Source organism: Vidua chalybeata, chromosome 27 (genome assembly GCF_026979565.1).
Source record: "Vidua chalybeata isolate OUT-0048 chromosome 27, bVidCha1 merged haplotype, whole genome shotgun sequence".
In the NCBI taxonomy this organism is placed as follows: Eukaryota; Metazoa; Chordata; class Aves; order Passeriformes; family Viduidae; genus Vidua; species Vidua chalybeata.
In genome coordinates, this window is record NC_071556.1 from 1,139,318 (window position 1) to 1,156,085 (window position 16,768).

Here is a 16,768-nt window from a genome sequence, read left to right on the forward strand (position 1 = left end):
CAGGGTGTGGAGCCCCCAGGTCAGAAATGAGCCCCCCAGACCCGCGGGAAGCCCTCTCCAGCTCCCTGCAGAGCACCGTGGGTGGGACCCCTGAGCCCCTCACCTGCACGTACAGGTCCCTCACAGGCGTGGGGTCTGACCCCCCGCTGCTGCCAGTCCTCCCGATGCCTTTTTCTCGGGCTCTAAAAATACAAATCAGACACCATCAGAGTGATAAAAGGTGTCCTTCGTGTGAGGAAGCTCAGGTGCACAAATCTGTCAGGTGGAAAAGGCTGAAGGTACACGCTGGGCCTGACCCGTGGGCAGTTTTTATAGATTCTGCAATTAGCATATCTGACAAGAACCCTCCAATTAGAAATCCCTGGTGAAGTGACTCCCAGTCCTAGCACCTCGGAGGTTCCTCCCTTAGGATAAGATCCCTCTTTACAAAAGTGTGTCTTGGAAAGCTGCTTTCAACCTTGGTTTCTAAGTAAAACCAAGATAGAACAGGTGTTGTTTTTTTTTGTTTCTTTTCTGCCTGGGTTAGGGTTGGGATTGGAAGTGTTTGAGATGGTATTCTGTGTTTGGACTCAAATGTTTATTATTTCTTCTCTATATTACAGTCTTACAAGTTGTGAGCTCTACAGTGTTTCATTAACAAGCTATAAAATGGCTCTGTATTTATTTCTATGAGATCTTTTAAGGAAAAACTATCTAATTAAGAAATGACACAAATTATTTTTACTTTTTTACTTTTTTACTTTTGCTTTTAATCGAATAACTAATCACTTATGTGAACTTTCTGTCTAATTACAAAATACCACCCAAACCCATGAAGAAGAAGGTGAAGAAGAAGGACTAGCTACTGTCTTAAAAATTTTATCTTAGTTCTGTATATATTAATATATTCTAAAAGTTTAAACTTTAAGTTTTCTATCACGTGATATTACACACTTCTATTCAAACTACACACTCATAATCTTAGTTCTAGCATTCAATTTTGGAAACCCTCTCCACGGCCTCAGGTCAAATGCAGTGTTCTCTTGAGGGTCTGTGCCTTTCAACACGGAAAGTCTGAAATTCTCAGTGTCCAGGGTTCCAGCACACAGGGACCCTGGAAATTTTGTCTTTCTGCCTGGGAAAAGTGTGAAACTAAGCTACAACATGAAGCTACAAAGCAACAGCTATATGTGCAAAGGATACAGAGAATATATAAAAGCAAAAAAGGGTAAACCCCAAAGGGCATCACTCCCCCTGCCCCGCCTGCTGCCCTTTAATTCACCGTTAATTGGAGGGGGAGGGGATTATGTTCCCTGCCCTGGGGGTGCTGGGGCTGGACCCCCCGTGTAGCACCCCGAGACCTCGGTAACCCCGATTCGGGACGAGCCAAGGTCCCACTAAGAGGCACCCCAAGACCTCACTTGGGGTGCACAAAGAAGCCTCATCATGCACCTCCAACACGGGACACCCCAAACTCTCAGTCGCCTCCCACCTGGGACACCCCAAGATCCCATCAAGGCCAGCCACAGGCCTGTCCTGTTTAGGATACCCCAAAACTGCCCTCACTGAAGGGCACCGCGGGCCCTCCAGGGCCCTCGTGCAGGGCACCCCAAGGACCCCAGAGCACGGCCCCACTCCCCTCACGGCAGGGACTCCGGGAAGGATGGACAGACAGCCGTCACCCTCGCCCTGGTGGTGCTCCAACACCTCCGTGTGTCCCCTCTGCCCACAGGTGTCACTGTCTGGGCCCCTCTGCCCGTGTGTCCCCCCAGCCCTGGGGGCTGCTCTCAGCAGGTCCCGGCTGTCCCCACACGCCTGAGGGGCCCTGCAGGGCCGGAATGAAACCCTGGTGCCACACGGAGGGTGGGTACAGCTGGGGACAGGGTGACAATGGGGCGCCCAAGTGAGGTGAGGGATCATGAGCAATGGTTTGGGTTGGAAGGGACCTTAAATCCATCCAGTGCCACCCCTGCCATGGCAGGGACACCTTCCACTGTCCCAGGTTCCTCCAAGCACTGTCCAGCCTGGCCTTGGGCACTGCCAGGGATCCAGGGGCAGCCACAGCTGCTCTGGGCACCCTGGGCCAGGGCCTGCCCACCCTCAAAGGGAACAATTCCTGCCCAAGATCCCATCCAGCCCTGCCCTCTGGCAGTGGGAGCCATTCCCTGGGTCCTGTCCCTCCAGGCCTTGTCCCCAGTCCCTCTCCAGCTCTCCTGGAGCCCCTTCAGGCCCTGCCAGGGGCTCTGAGCTCTCCCTGGAGCCTTCTCCTCTCCAGGGGAGCACCCCCAGCTCTCCCAGCCTGCCTCCAGAGCAGAGGGGCTCCAGCCCTGGCAGCATCTCCGTGGCTCCTCTGGCCTGGCTCCAGCAGCTCCACGTCCTCCTGCTGCTGTTCCCCAGGGCTGGGGCAGCTCTGCAGGTGGGGTCTCACCTGAGCGGGGCAGAGGGGCAGAATCCCCCCTCCCCTGCTGGGCATGGATGGATTTTGGGACTGGGAGCAGGAGCATCTGTGGGGACGAGGAGAAGGCCAGAGCCAGAGCAGGATCACCCAGCCTGGACGTGGACAAACCCCCCTGTGGGAGGTGGCAGATGTCCCCACTGCTCCTGCTCCTGCCCCCAAGCTGGCACCTTCTCCCTGGGCCCAAGGAAATGGGAACAGGTACCAGGAGGCTCCAGGCAAGGAGACACTGGCTAGCTCAAGGATTCATATATAGTAAAAAGTCTTTATTAAGAAGGCTTTGAAGTCAAAAAATAAAACTCTTGATACAATTTTCATAACCGTCAAGTCAGCTCAGCAAATATATAATCAGTACTTTAGCCATGTAAGGTTAAAGGTCCGTTATTTTCTTTTTAAAATAAAATATATTTTAGTTTTTAAAATTTATTCAATAAAGTACATATTTTCCTATAAATTCCCTACATATACATAAAGAGGTAAAAAAGAAAAAAATAAAACAAAACCAAAGAAACCTAAAAAAAAAATCCCAAACCCAACCAAAGAACAAAAAACCAAACCAAACCAAAAAAAAAAAAAAAAAAAAAAAAACAAAAAAAACCAAAACCCCAAAAAAACCCCAAAAAACCCTAAAAAAAAAAAAAAAGAAACCAAACTAATCCCAAAATAAAATGGAGATAGAAATCTGTCTGGTTTTTGTGACATGGTGTGTTAACTGTGCCCCCTCCATTCCATGACCTCTTGACCTCACATCACACATTTTTGGGCAGTTTTCACATTGGCAAAATACAAGATAGACCTGCATTACAAAAAAAAAAAAAAAAAACAAAACCAAAACCAAAAATTATAGAACCACTGAGAATCATCCCCCCCCCCAAAAAACCTACATACAAAAAGAACCACAAAAAAATTATTATAATAATAATAGAATGATTTTAAAAAAATAAAAGACAACCCTTGTGTGTCCTAAAATAAAAAGTGCAACCGGACCTTTTCTTTCTGGTTATTTCAGTTTGCAAACGGAATACTGGTATTTGGGAAGGACTGGTGGAGAACAGCCGGGCTCCCTCCCCAGCCCCGCAGCCAGGTGAAGAGTTAAAGCTATTCTGTAAACATCGGAGTTTCCTCCTCGCGGAATTCACGCCCCTCTTTCCTCATCCTCATCTTCTTCTTCTTCTTCGGCCCCTTCTCCCCACCCTCCCGACCCCCCGCATTTGGCCTCCCCCCGCCCCGCCGTGCCCTCTGCGCCTCTCCAGCTCCGCCGCTGCCTCTCCCCCCTCCCCGCCCCGTGCGCCCGTCGGATCTGGTATTAAATAAAAAGCTCCATTTCAACAGTAGAAAGTCCTTAAAACGCCGTGGTGTTGGGGTGGAGGGGGGGGCCGCTGGGCGAGCCCCCGGGCTAGGAGAAGATGTGGATGGCTTGGGTGGCGGGCACGTGGCACGCGGGGCACTGCGGCTGCGCCCGGCCGCAGATGCGCAGGGCGCACTCCATGCAGAACAGGTTGTGGCCGCAGGGCACCAGCGCGGCCATCACCTCGCTCTCCAGGCACACCATGCACTCCCGGGAGCTCTTGCGGTGCCCGTCCGAGCTGCTCGAGTCGGTGGGCGAGCCCGAGGCGGCCGAGATGCTGCCGGGCAGCGAGGAGGAGGAGGAGTAGCCGGTGCTGTTGGAGAAGGAGGAGAGCGAGCCCTGGGCGGGCAGCCAGGCCAGGGCGCCGGTGGGGTCGCTGGGGATGCGCCGTGCCGAGGGGTGCTCCAGCCCCGCCGCCCCGCTCTCAGGCAGGGTGGGCGAGTGGCGCGGCGTGGCCGGGCCGCTGTTGCGTCTCTGCGAGCTGTTGATGGAGGAACAGCTGCTGAAGGCTTGCAGGGGGTTGCCCGAGCGCTCGAAGGGCGACCAGATGGTGGTGGTGGGCGTGGTGAGGTCAAGGGCCAAGAAGTCGAAGCCAAAGTCGCACTCGTCGGAGCCCAGCGGGGCCGGGGGCTCGCTGAAGGTGCTGTAGGGGCTGGTGGGGCTGGCGGCCGCCACGCGCCCGCTGTAGAAGGACTCGGTGGAGCCGCTGCCCAGGGAGCTGAGGCTGTCGTTGCGCAGCGCGGCCGAGGGGCGCTGGGCAGGGTGGGGGGCCTTGGCCCACGGGGCGGCCGCGCCGCCCTGCAGGTCGAGGCAGACGTCGGTGCCGTTGGAGTGGAAGTCGTTGTCGGCGTTGACGTCGATGAAGGAGCCTGTCCTCATGGTGATGTGCGCCTCGATCTCCTCCCGCGCCCGGTCCACGTTCTCGGGCATGCCCGTCACCTCGAACACGGGCTCCTTGTCCCGGCTGGGCGTCACGATGTACGTGTGCGTCTGCTGCTGGATGCGCTTGATGGTGGCTCCCTTGGGTCCCACCACCAGCCCCACCACGCGGTAGGGGACCCTCACCTGGATGGTGGTCTGGCCTGGCAGGTTGGGGGGCCCCTGCATGGCCCCCGTCAGCCCGTTGACTTTGTTGCGCGTGGCCCGGATCATGGAGAAGTGCTCGGCGGCTGAGAGGATCTCCCGCTTGGCCATCTCCACGTCCTCCTTCCTGCCAGTGACGATGAACACGGGCTCCTCGCCCCTGACCGGTGTCTTGATGTACGTGTTGGTCTTGGCGCGCAGGGCTTTGATTTTGCAGCCTGCAGGGCAAGGACAAGGGGGAAAAATGACACATCAACACTGGGCCTCACAGTGACCCTCTGCTCACCCAGGATGGGGACACAATGGACCAGCAGAAACCAGCAGGTCCGTCTGGCTCTGCACCTGCAGCATGGACACCCTTGGAAAGAAGGGTCCCTCCTGCCTCCAAGGCTGAGTGGGGCTCATGGCTCAGTGCTGGGGGGCTGCCCTGGCTTCTCCTGGCTTCTGGCACTGCTCTGACCCTCAGGGGTTGGGGATCAGCAGGATGCAGCCTGCAGCCTTGCTCCACAGGGCTGGGACAGGCATGGGCAGAGGTGCCAGGGCAGGCAGCTATGGGGCACCATCAGGGCCACTGAGCAGGTGAGAAGCTGGATTCACTCCAGAGGTGTTTAAGGAGGTACAAAGAAAAAAAAGATGCCAAGATGGAAAAGAAGGAAAAGGCTGTTTGGATCTTGCAGGAACACTGACACCTCTGAGCCAGCAGCTGAACCTGAGTAACAGCCCTGGATGCACTCCTGGAGGGACAGGGGAGCTGGACCTTCCCCAGGTGCGGGACACAGCTATCACCCCCCCACCCTGTCCCACGGGAGGGATCCCCCGTGCCTGGGCTGGGGCAGGGGTGCTCCCAGGGCTCCTGCTCTCCGTTCTGGAAAGTCCTGCTTCCCCTGCAGGAGGAACGTGATTTAACAGGCAGAGCTGCCCACGGCTGGCTGTGGGATTGCGAGATGGGGCTGCAGCTCTGCCCTGGCCCCATAGAGCCCTGGGCACGGCCCAGCTGGGCTCTGGCTGTGGGTCCTGGCAGCATCATCCAGCCAAAGGCTCCCGCTCTCCTCAGGGGCTGCAAAAGGCTCCAGCTCTCCTCCAGGGCCACTTTGCTCTGCTCCACTGAGGAGCAGTCTGTGCCTGCCAGCCCAGCCCCACTCCCTGCACCCCCAGCCCTAATTGCATCCACTCTTCATTAAGTCCCCGTGAACCAGGCACAGCGCAACCGAGCTGAGCTCAGTGACCACTGGCACACAGCAGTGAGTGACCCCCTCTGTCCCCTCCCAGCCCTGAGCTTTGCAGGGCATCCAGCACAAAGCTGGGAGCCAGCAGGGATGGAGGGTGCTCCACTGGAGCCCTGGGCTTGTCCCTGGCCATGGCAAGTGCTGCAGATCCCTGTGGATAAACAGCTCGGCTCCTCTGGGCACAGCCGAGCAGCTGCAAGTGCCTGGCTGGCTCAGGGCACTCCTTCCCCTCCTCCTCTTCCCAGACGCTCCCTGAGGAAGGGCAGGGCTGCTCTTCCAGCTGTGAGGCTGGAGAAGGAAAGGCCTAGAAGGCTGAAGGGCCTCAGCACATGAAGGATGCACAGCTGCTGGACAGAGCCCAGAGATGCTGCCAGGGCTGAAGCCCCTCTGCTCTGGAGCCAGGCTGGGAGAGCTGGGGGTGCTCCCCTGGAGAGGAGAAGGCTCCAGGGAGAGCTCAGAGCCCCTGGCAGGGCCTGAAGGGGCTCCAGGAGAGCTGGAGAGGGACTGGGGACAAGGCCTGGAGGGACAGGACCCAGGGAATGGCTGCCACTGCCAGAGGGCAGGGATGGATGGGATATTGGGCAGGAATTGTTCCCTGGGAGGGTGGGAGAATTGGGGTTCTGTAGCCAGGTTTTGGTAGCAGCGAGGTTACAGGGCTGGTTTCTGTGAGCAGCTGCCAGAAGCTTCCCCTGTCTCCACAGAGCCAATTCCAGCCAGCTCCAGGATGGACCTGGCACTGGCCAAGGCCCAGCCCAGCAAAGATGGTAGGGACACCTTGGGATCACAGATTTAAGAAGGAAAAAACGTCTTGAGCAGCTGTAATTTGGTCTAGAGAAGAACAGGGTTAGAACATGTGAGAGAAGCAGCTCTGCAGACACACAGGGCAGGAGGAGGGGCAGGAGCTGAGATTCCCCTGCAGCCTCTGGGGAAAACCATAGTGAAGGCCATGGAAGTCCACAGGGGTGTAGGTGCACCTGCAGCCCCAGGAGGAGCCCACAGGGAGCAGAGGCATGCCCAAAGAAGGCTGTGAGCCTGTGGGAAGCCTGAGGTGGGGCAGGGTCCTGCAGACCTGTGGAGAGAGGAGCCCATGCTGGAGCAGGTTTGCTGGAAGCACCTGTGACCCTGAGGGGACCCAGGCTGGGACAGCGTGTGGAGACCTGTGTCCCGTGGGAGGGACTCACACTGGGGCAGGGGCAGGGCTCCAACTCCCCTCCCTGAGCAGCAGGAGGAACATCGTGGGACGAAGTGACTGTGATCCCCATTCCCATCTCCCTGCACTGCTGCAGGGCAGAGGGAGAGCCCAGGAAGGATGGAGGGGATAGGGGAAGGTATTTTAAATATTTACTTCTCATGGTCCTGCTCTGATTTTGTTAATAATAAATTCAGTTAGTACCCCTAAGCTGAGTCTGTTTTGCCCTTGTCCATATTGGGTGAGGGATCTTTCCCTGCCCTTATCTCAGCCCATGAACCCGTTGTTGTATTTTCTCTCCCTGTCCACTTGTGGAGGGCAGTGATGGAGCAGCTTTGGTGGGTGCCTGGAACCAGCCAGAGTCAACTCACTCCAGTGAAACAAGGTGCCCAGAGCAGCTGTGGCTGCCCCTGGATCCCTGGCAGTGCCCAAGGCCAGGCTGGATGGGGCTTGGAGCAGCCTGGGACAGTGGAAGGTGTCCCTGCCATGGCAGGGCTGGCACTGGATGGGCTTTAACATCCCCTCCAGCCCAAACCATTCTGGGATTCCGTGACTCAGCAGGGCTGCGGTGGCACAAGAAGCTGAGTCAGGTCTGTCCCAAGCAGGTAAATCAATCCAGGCTCTCCAGCAGCACCCAGAGAGCAGGGGGGATGAGGAGCTGTGCTGTTCCTGCAGCCCCAGCTGTGCTGCAATCCCAGGGCACAAAGCCTCGTGGATGACAAGAAGTAAAAACCTGTCACAGTGAGTGGTGTCACACTGGGTGGTGTCACAGCCAGGCTCCTCAGCACCACCAAGCCCTGGCAGGTGGATTTATGGCTGGGGCACACAGTACAGCAGTGGCCCAGGGACTGGGGTAGGGCAGAGCCACCGAAGGGGACATTTACTGAGGCCATCACCACGTGCCAGCTCCTACAGGGCTGTGCTGGGAGAGGTGCCTGTAACTGCCACGTTCCCCTCCTGGATTCTTCCTGGTGCCTGCTGTAGGATCTGCCCCAGCCCCGCTGCTGGGCAAACCAGGACAAGCCCAGGGCAGTGGGAAGAGGCTCTGCTGTGCCTCCCATGGGCACCAGCCTCACGTCCAAGGTCCCAAACTCACCCTTTGCAGCATCACAGAATCATGGAATATCTCAACTTGGGAGGGACCCACCAGGATGGAGTGCAGCCCTGTCCCTGCACAGGCACCCCACCAAGCCCACCCTGAGCATCCCTGAGAGCGCTGGCCAAACGCTCCTGGAGCTCTGGCAGCCTCGGGGCCGGGACCATTCCCTGGGGAGCCTGGGCAGTGCCAGCAGCCTCGGGGGGAAGAACCTTTCCCTGAGCTCCACCCCAACCCTCACCAAGTGGCAGTTTCAAAGGCAGGATGCAAAGCCCCTGGCAGCTCCAGGAGCTGCACACAGAAGCCACGCAGGAGCCACATCCCACAGGGCTCATGGTCCAGTGAGGCTCTTCCTCACCCACTCCATCACACCAGCAGCACCCCTGGGACCCAAATGATGCCATGGCAGCACCAAAGAGAGGAAGAGATTGTCTGGCTGCTCCTGTGAGCTCTTCACAGGGACCAAGCCAGAAACCTTGGACAGAAATCAAAGGGTGCCTGGCTTGGCCAGTTCCACCCTCCTCAAACCAGCAGCACAGGAAAAATGCCCCCAGCCTGTGGCTGCTGGATGCTGCCAGGGCCATGGATGGCACCAAACACCGCTGGGGTGGGAGGTGGGTTTCCCAGGGGAGGGGTAGGAGAGGAGCATGGCAGGTCTGGGAGGTGTGGGGTCACCCCTGCCTGTCCCAGAGCCACAGCAGGAAACGCTGGCCAGGGAGGCACTGCCTGAGGCTGTGTGCTGGCACCAGCACCAGGAACTGTGCCTGCCAGGAGGCTCCAGCACCGGGACACACCAAGGGACTGATCTGTCCTGCCCTGTCCCCAGGCCCAAACTCCTCCTGACACCCCCTGGCTGCAGGGACTCCCAGGCAAAGATCCCAGACCTGGAGCAGGCAGGATGGGCAGGAGGGGCAGCCTGCCCAGGCTGGGGTGAACTGGGCAGTGTTTAACACTGGCACAGCAAGTGATGGCTCTGGGACATGGGGACTGGTGACACAAGGTCCCAGCTGGACATCCCTGTCCTCCAGCACACCTGCACCCCTGAGGTGGCTGAGCCAGGGCTGGCCCTGCTCCTGCTCAGGAGTGGGGGATGGCACCTCATGGCTGAGCCCCCTAGAGCCAGATGGACTTGAACTGCAAGCTGGGGGAATCATGGAATGGCTTGGGTTGGAAAGGACCTTAGAGTGGATCTTGTTCCACCTCTTGCCAAGGGCAGGGACACCTTCCACTATCCCAGGCTGCTCCAAGCCCTCTCCAGCCTGGCCTTGGACACTTCCAGGGATCCAGGGGCAGCCACAGCTGCTCTGGGCACCCTGGGCCAGGGCCTGCCCACCCTCAAAGGGAACAATTCCTGCCCAATATCCCATCCAGCCCTGCCCTCTGGCAGTGGGAGCCATTCCCTGGCTCCTGTCCCTCCAGGCCTTGTCCCCAGTCCCTCTCCAGCTCTCCTGGAGCCCCTTCAGGCCCTGCCAGGGGCTCTGAGCTCTCCCTGGAGCCTTCTCCTCTCCAGGGGAGCACCCCCAGCTCTCCCAGCCTGGCTCCAGAGCAGAGGGGCTCCAGCCCTGGCAACATCTCCGTGGCTCCTCTGGCCTGGCTCCAGCAGCTCCACATCTTTCTTGTACTTGGAATGATCTGGACCAGCACAAGACACTTCAGATGAGCCCTTGCAAACCTTCACCCCAGCACACCGTGACTCCATCCTGGATGGCCACATCCCTGTGAAGCTGCTGCAGGACCAGGGTCATGCCCGAGGGGGCCATGGAAAGGACCTGGAGCTGCCTGGAAGTGCTGGTGAGCTCCCAGCCCAGACAGTGCCAGACCTCAGCCCAGCAGCAGCACGTGGCATCCACACATTCCCCTGGCCAAGGGCTGCTGTGCAGCACCAATGGCAACAGAGCAGAACAAAGTGTCAGACTTTGCTGCAAGTCTCCACCAAAGTGGCTTTAAAGATCCAAGTAACACCAGCCCAAAACCAGAGGCAGGATAGAGAGGACAGACCCAGGGATGCTTCAGCCCCAACAGCCCTTTGTGAACACCAGAGCCCAAGAGTGGCTCAGGTGCTGCTACGTCTCTGGTGGAGCTCTGAGTCCCCGTGGGCACAAACTCATCCTGACACCGAATGGCCACAGTCAGCTGCTAGCAAACCCCTGCATTCCAGAGGGCTCACCCCCCTCCAAGTGACAGCCCCCGTGCCACCACACCCAGCTGTGCCTGCAGGCACAGCCCCGATGGGGGGTGAGCAGGACACTCCTCCCAAACCATCTGTCTCAACTCCATGCCCTCCTCTTTCACCCTCTCCCCATCCCACACGGCTCCCATTACTCTCCACTCTGCAAAACTGCCCTGGCTGAACCCATCCCACCTGCCCTTGGGATGGGACATGGGTAATTTCTGACAAGGAACAGAATCCCAAGGAATTCTCTCTGGGATAATGTGGTGGTGGAGGCAGCACCCCAGGACAGGCGGCTGCTCTCCCTGGGCATCATCACAGAAAACTCGGCTCTCCGTGAGAAGCCCCAGACAGATCAGGGCCGAGACCTCTGCAGGAGCCCATGAAAACCAGTACAACAGTGGGAGAGAGGGCTGGGAAGGGCCTCTCCATCCTCTGTGCTCCAGTGATGGATCCCACACAGCTCATCCCCACCCTGATCCCAGCATGGCCCGGGCAGCCTCTGCTCCCACATCAGGTGCCTCCTGCCCACGAGGAGGACAGAGCCAGCTCATGCCCTTGCCCAAACCACATCTCTGCTTGACCAAGGAGGTCTGTGCTGGCAGTGCCCAGCTCTGAGCTGGTAAAACCCAAAAAGCGCCAGCAGAGCTTTTCTGGAGGAGCCTCTGATGGCACCAGGCAGGAGGATGGTGTCTGTCACAAACTCAGGAACCCTCTGGTGCCTCACTCATGGCTCTTCCTCTTCCCCAGCTCTGCAGCATCTCCTGGTCTCTGATCCAGAGTTCTGAGCTCCCAGTCCCCTTTGTCACCAGTGGACTGCACAGGATGGGCCAGAACTGGGGCCAGGCGTGGAGGAGAAAACGCTGCACCTCCATCACAGCCCCTCTCCCCCTGCTGAGTGCTCCTTCCCAACTCTGCACACAGGAACAAGCTCATCCCTGCAGCCCTGCTGCAGGAAGCCAGCACATCACACCTTGGCTTCTTCTCCAGACACTGAAGAGTGGGGCAGGGAGGCTGGGCTCCTCTCCTCGGGACACAGTGTGCAGCCAGTGCCAGCTCTCAGATGTACAGGCAGATCCTTCAGCAACCACTTCCATCTGTGTGACCAAGCTCAGGAGTTCCCAGCTCTGCTACGACCCAGCTGGGAGAAGGCAGCCAGGAAGATGTGCCAGGTGCCTCCAGGGACATGGCACCTGGGCAGGAGACAACAGAGAGCAGCAACCCAGCGCTCCAAAATGAGAGGATTCCTTGCACCCCTGTGACCCACAGCGAGGTTACGGTGCCCAGGCTGGCCCAGAGGGGCCCATGGTCACCCTGTGCATTCTCTCAGCACTGGAATGCCAGCCACACTCCAGCAGTGAGGACAGGTGCCAATGTGCCATCCTTCCCTGGATTTACCCTTCGAGCATCCCAGCATCTTCTATAAACAGCAACTTTCCTTCTGTAGAGCTGTGACAGTCCCTGAGTGTCACAGATGGGGAGAGGAGCTGTGGCCCCATCCCACGGGGGGCACCTGGTGGGGAAGGGAAGAGCAGACGCTGCTGGAAATGCCCCTGCAAAGCTGGCACAGCAGGAATCCACAGCAGCATGGAGCGCCCAGAGTCAGGGCAGCTCTAACACCTGCCCCGTGCTCCTGGTGACTCCTGCTCCCCCCAAGGCTCTCTGTGCTGGATGGCAAGAGGGGCCCACACTGCTCCAGCCGGTGCCACAGCACTTTTTGGAGACGGTCCCTCCCACAGCAGGAGTCACGACCAGGCTGGCAGGCAAAGGCACAGGCAGGGAATCCCACCAGACCCGTGTGGGCAGGGGGGAGAGGAGCCACAGATCCCAGCTGGAAGAGCAGCCACAGATCCCGGCAGGCAGATGCTGCTCTGTGGTGGCACCGATGCCAATCCAGACACGGGCTCATGACAAACACTCCTCCAGCTCAGGGAAGAAAACACCAATTTGATTTAGAGAACAAAGATTTACCTGATGGGCTGCTGCTGCTCCTTTGTGAAAGGGTTAAATTAGGGCATCTGAAGGAGAGAAACTGAAGAAAAGAAGTAGGAGAAGCTGTGTCCACCTGCCTGTGTCCCACCTCAGCCAGCACAGGACAGGACATCCATGTGCTGGTCCTGGCTGCCAGGACCTCCCTGGTCCCCACTTGCCACAGCAGCCAGGTCTGGGCAAAGCAGGACGGGTCCCCAAGAGCCCCAAGGTGTGTGGGGAGAGATCCTGAGCCTTGTCCCAGCTCCAGCCCCTTCCAGGGCACCCGAGGTACACATCTTCATCCCTTCCTATGTTCCAGGCGTGGCAGCACCACAAATTTCTGCTCTCTGGATCACAACCAGGCTGGACAGTGAGGGAAAGACAAGAATGACAGGGGCATGGCCTGGGTGACCCAACCCAGCCCTGCAGTGTCACCAGCAGGGCACATTTTGTCACCACGATGATGATGGTCCAGCCAAAAACCCCAAGTCTCACCTCTACAGCCAGACCTCACTGCCACGGGGCTCCCAAAACTGAGGGAGACTCGCAGGGGGGCCCTGGGAACCAGAAGGTCTGGAGGGAGAGCAGCACAGCGTGAGTGAGAAGGGCTCTGCTCCATGTGAGCCCTGAGGAATAAGCTCGGTGTTGCTCAGGCTACACCTGAGCATCCTTGCTGTAATGCAGCTGCCAGCAGCACGGAGAGCAGCTGGAGCACAAAGACGCCGCTGCCAGCCCCGTGCTGCCCACCGCCCGTCCTGCAGCGTGACCGAGGGTGCCGAGTGCCCCTCCTCAACGAAAGCCCAGCACAAGGCCACCACACTGCATCCCGGCAGGCCAAGGGCAGGAGAGGGGCAGGAAACACAAAGGGAAACCCCTGGAGAGGGCTGCTCCTGCCCATGGGCTGCGGCTGCAGCAGGGAGCTTCGGCTCGCAGCTGGCCCCAGGTCACCTCCAGGCCCACACGGTGCCACTCCAGCACCCCTCCTCAAGCCAATATAATAATTTCTTCGGCAGTATTTTTTTTCGTAAGTTTCACGAGCCTGCGAAGCTTAGCAAGCACCCAAACTCCACCAAGGTGTTTGGGCAGGTACCTGGCTGTGCCCCAAACTCCTCGGGGAGCTGGAGGGGCAGCACCGGGGTCTCACAACAGCGAAACACCCAGGGCAAGGAAGGCAGCGGCCGGCAGCTCCCGGGCCAAACGCAGCCATTCCCCGGCAGATCCAGCGGGCTCCCGGCAGAGCCCAGCCCCGGCACAGGCTCTGTTTCACGCCGCCGCACCCCGCGGCTCGGCAGAGCCCGGCGGCTCGGCCACCAAATCCAGGTCTCATCGAGCCCGGGAGGAGGAGGAAGAGGAGGAGGAGGAGGAGGAGGAGGAGAATCCCCGGGAGCAGGGCGCGGTGCCACACTCCGCTCCCCGGCTCTGCCCCGCCGCTCGCGGGGCCCGGCGGGGTCCCGCAGCCCGGGGGGACCCCCGGCCGGGGCGCTGGGACCGCAGAGGGGTGCAAGGAAAGTTGGGAGGCCGGGAAGCGGGGCCGGCTGGGAGGCAGCGCAGGCCAATGGGAAGCGCAGAGCATGATGTCACCGCGCTCATCACAGCATGGCTCTGGCTAACAAAGAGAACAATGAGGCTGCCCAGTTCCCCGCTTCCCCCCTGGAAAAAAAGCCCCCCGACCCCCGGCTCGCAGCCCCCCGGGCAGGGAGGGCTGGGAGCCGCCGGGCGAGGGCAGGGCTGGGGTGCTGGACCCCACAAGGGCGAAACACCCCGGAGGTCACGCTCCCTGCCAGGGGATTCCTGCCGGGATCCCTGCGGGCAGCAGCTCCCTTCCTTTCCCTTTTTTTCCCCTTATATCCTCCGCCCTGGGTCTTTTCTTTTTGATTTTTCAAGGTGAAAGTTTGGTTTATTTGGTACGTCCTGGAGACAAAGCCCACTCCAGGCACACCCACCCGGCGGGGCTGGGGCGTCCCTTTGTGACAGGTGGGTGCGAGCGGCTCCTCGGCCGCCTGCGGAGCTCCGGCCACCTACAAACGAGCGGGTTAATGACCATTTATATCGGATTTATCAGTAAGATTTGTAAACGAAGTCTAAGATAAGGGGCACCGTTTACACGCCGGGTCTGAGATATGGAGCTGGAGGGGAGGGGGCAGAGGCACAACTACAATGAAAGCAAAGCTCTCGCCTCGCTCCATGTCCTGGCAGCTCCCACGGACTCGCGTGGCTCCCGGGAACTTTCCGTAGGCAGCCGGCGTTATCCCCACCCGGGCCGATGGAGTTTAATTGCTATTTCCAGGCAGTTCGCCGGGACCGGGGCGGAGCGCAGCTCCCGGGACCCGCGGCCGACTTTCGGGGCCGCGGGATGTGTCGCCGTTAAGTTTCCGCCTCCGCGGAGACAAAGCCCCGAAACTGCCCCAAATCGCGGCGGGCCGGCGCGAGGGAGGAGGGTCCCCGTGTCCCGCCGTGTCCCCACGCCGCGTTACCTTGCCGGCCCACGATCTCGGCGACGTGCTCGGAGCTGGGCACGGGCACGCACTCGGTCATGTTCACGCTCTTCTTCCTGCTCGCCGGCGGCTCGGGCAGCAGCGCGGGCGGCCCCAGCGGCGGGGCCAGGCTGCCGAAGGCGCCCGCGGCCGGGGCGGGGGCCGGCACCGGGGAGCCGCCGCCGCGCTCCCGCTCCCTTAGGCCGCCCGGCCCCGCGGCCCCCGCCGGCTCCTCCGCGCCCTCCAGCCCCAGCAGCGAGAGCTGGTCCAGGGCGAACCTCAGCGCGGCGGCTTCGCCCTGCGCCGGCGGCCCCGGCGGCCCCTCCCGCTCCTGGCCGGGCTCGGGCTCCGGCGGCGGGTCCTGCCCGGCGGGCGGCGGCGGGCTGAGCAGGGTGAGGCAGCGCGGCGGGCCGCGGGCCGGCTGCCCGGGCTCGGGCTGGTACATGGAGCCGGGCATGGCGCGGAGCGGGCGCGGAGCGCAGCGGGCCGGGGCCGGGGCGGTGCCGCTGCCCGGGGCCGCCGCCGCCGCCTCCCTGCGCCCCCCGCCCCGCCCGGCGATGGGCCGGGCCGCGCCCGCCGCGCGCATGCGCGACACGGCCCCGCCCTCCGGCCCGGGCCCTCCCCGCCGGAGCCCCGCCCACCGGGCCACGCCCTTCTGTGCCCCGCCCTCCTCTCGGAGCCGCGACCCGGGCGAGGGGTGCGAGCATTTGGGGGGGGGTCCGAGCATTTGGGAGGGGTCCCAGCAGCATGGAGAGGTCCGAGCATTTGGGGGGGGGGGCGAGCATTGTGGGGGGGGTCCCAGCAGCATGGAGGGGTCCGAGCATTTGGGGGGGGGGGCCCTAAGCATCGCAGGAGGAGGGGAGGGGTCCAAGCATCGCTGGGGCGTTCTGAGCATCCCAGGGGTGCTCCGAACATCCCGGGAAGGATCCGAGCATGCCCGGAGGGGTCTCCTAAAATTGCAGGGGGTACTGAGCGGCCCAGAGACACTCCAGCATCGCAGATGGTTCCGAGCATCCCGAGAGGTTCCCGGTATCCGAAGGGGGCCCCGACCATCGCCAGGGGCGGGTGTCGATCACCCCGAGGGGTTCGAGCAGCCCCGGGGGCCACGAGCACTCCCTGCGCAGGGCACAGCCGCCCTCCCCCATCCGCAGCTCGGACACGGCTGTTCCCATCGCGGAGCCGCGGCTGAGTGCCTGAAAAGCGCCGCCGAAACCGAAGGAGGCGGGAGGCAATCGGCGCGGAGGGGACAGCCCGGCCGTGCCACCGCTGCCACCGTCCCTCGGCAGAGAGGAGCGAGCAGGTCGGTGGGAACGGAGCCGCGGCAGCTCCTCCCGGTACCGGGCAGCCGCGACCCCCGCCCCTTCCAGGCACTCGGGCACAGAGCTATGGCACAGCCCCGCACCAGCACCGCTGGATTCCTCCTTCTCGCCGAGTTACTAAACTTAAGAAAACATCAAATCTGTCTTTCTCCCCACCCCTTCCCCTTGGATCTTCAGTTTCTGTTTCACAGGGTTATTCCGCAGGGTCCCAGAGCACTCTGGGCTGGAAGGGACCACGCGGCTCCAAGCCCCAGTTTTGCTGCTCACGCTCAGCAGCAGCGTCACCGGGTTCTGACAGAGCCATAAACCCCTCAGCAGCCGGGATACCCCGAGGCCAGGGATCCCCATCACCTTCCCCACAAGGTCACCAGAGCAGGTCCCCATGGCTCACTGCCAAGCAGCTGCCTCCAAACCCTTTGTCCCAGCTGGGCCAGGGCTCCACAGGGCCCTTCTGCCTG

At 60.5% G+C, this 16,768-nt stretch overlaps 1 protein-coding gene across 2 annotated transcripts; it reads right to left on the reverse strand.

Moving 5' to 3' along the window:
* Positions 1-3,707: 3,707 nt before the first annotated feature.
* MEX3D (mex-3 RNA binding family member D) lies at positions 3,708-15,448 on the reverse strand. 2 transcript variants are annotated; one of them, XM_053965811.1, is made up of 2 exons: positions 14,992-15,448; positions 3,708-5,083 (listed from the first exon to the last, which is right to left on the reverse strand). In XM_053965811.1, the coding sequence occupies exons 1-2, from the start codon at positions 15,446-15,448 to the stop codon at positions 3,831-3,833; spliced, it is 1,710 nt and encodes a 569-aa protein (XP_053821786.1). In that variant the 3' UTR covers positions 3,708-3,830. The 2 variants fall into 2 exon arrangements, with proteins under 2 accessions (XP_053821786.1, XP_053821787.1); XM_053965812.1 differs by lacking the exon at positions 14,992-15,448 and adding an exon at positions 11,520-12,079.
* Positions 15,449-16,768: the final 1,320 nt, after the last annotated feature.

What these genes read in the sequence shown, in the direction of transcription:
- MEX3D (XM_053965811.1), bottom strand. Translation starts at nt 15,448, where the DNA reads ATGCCCGGCTCCATGTACCAGCCCGAGCCCGGGCAGCCGGCCCGCGGC. An exon ending in CGAGATCGTGGGCCGGCAAG is followed by an intron (nt 5,084 to 14,991) that starts GTAACGCGGCGT and finishes CTTGCCCTGCAG; the next exon opens with GCTGCAAAATCAAAGCCCTG.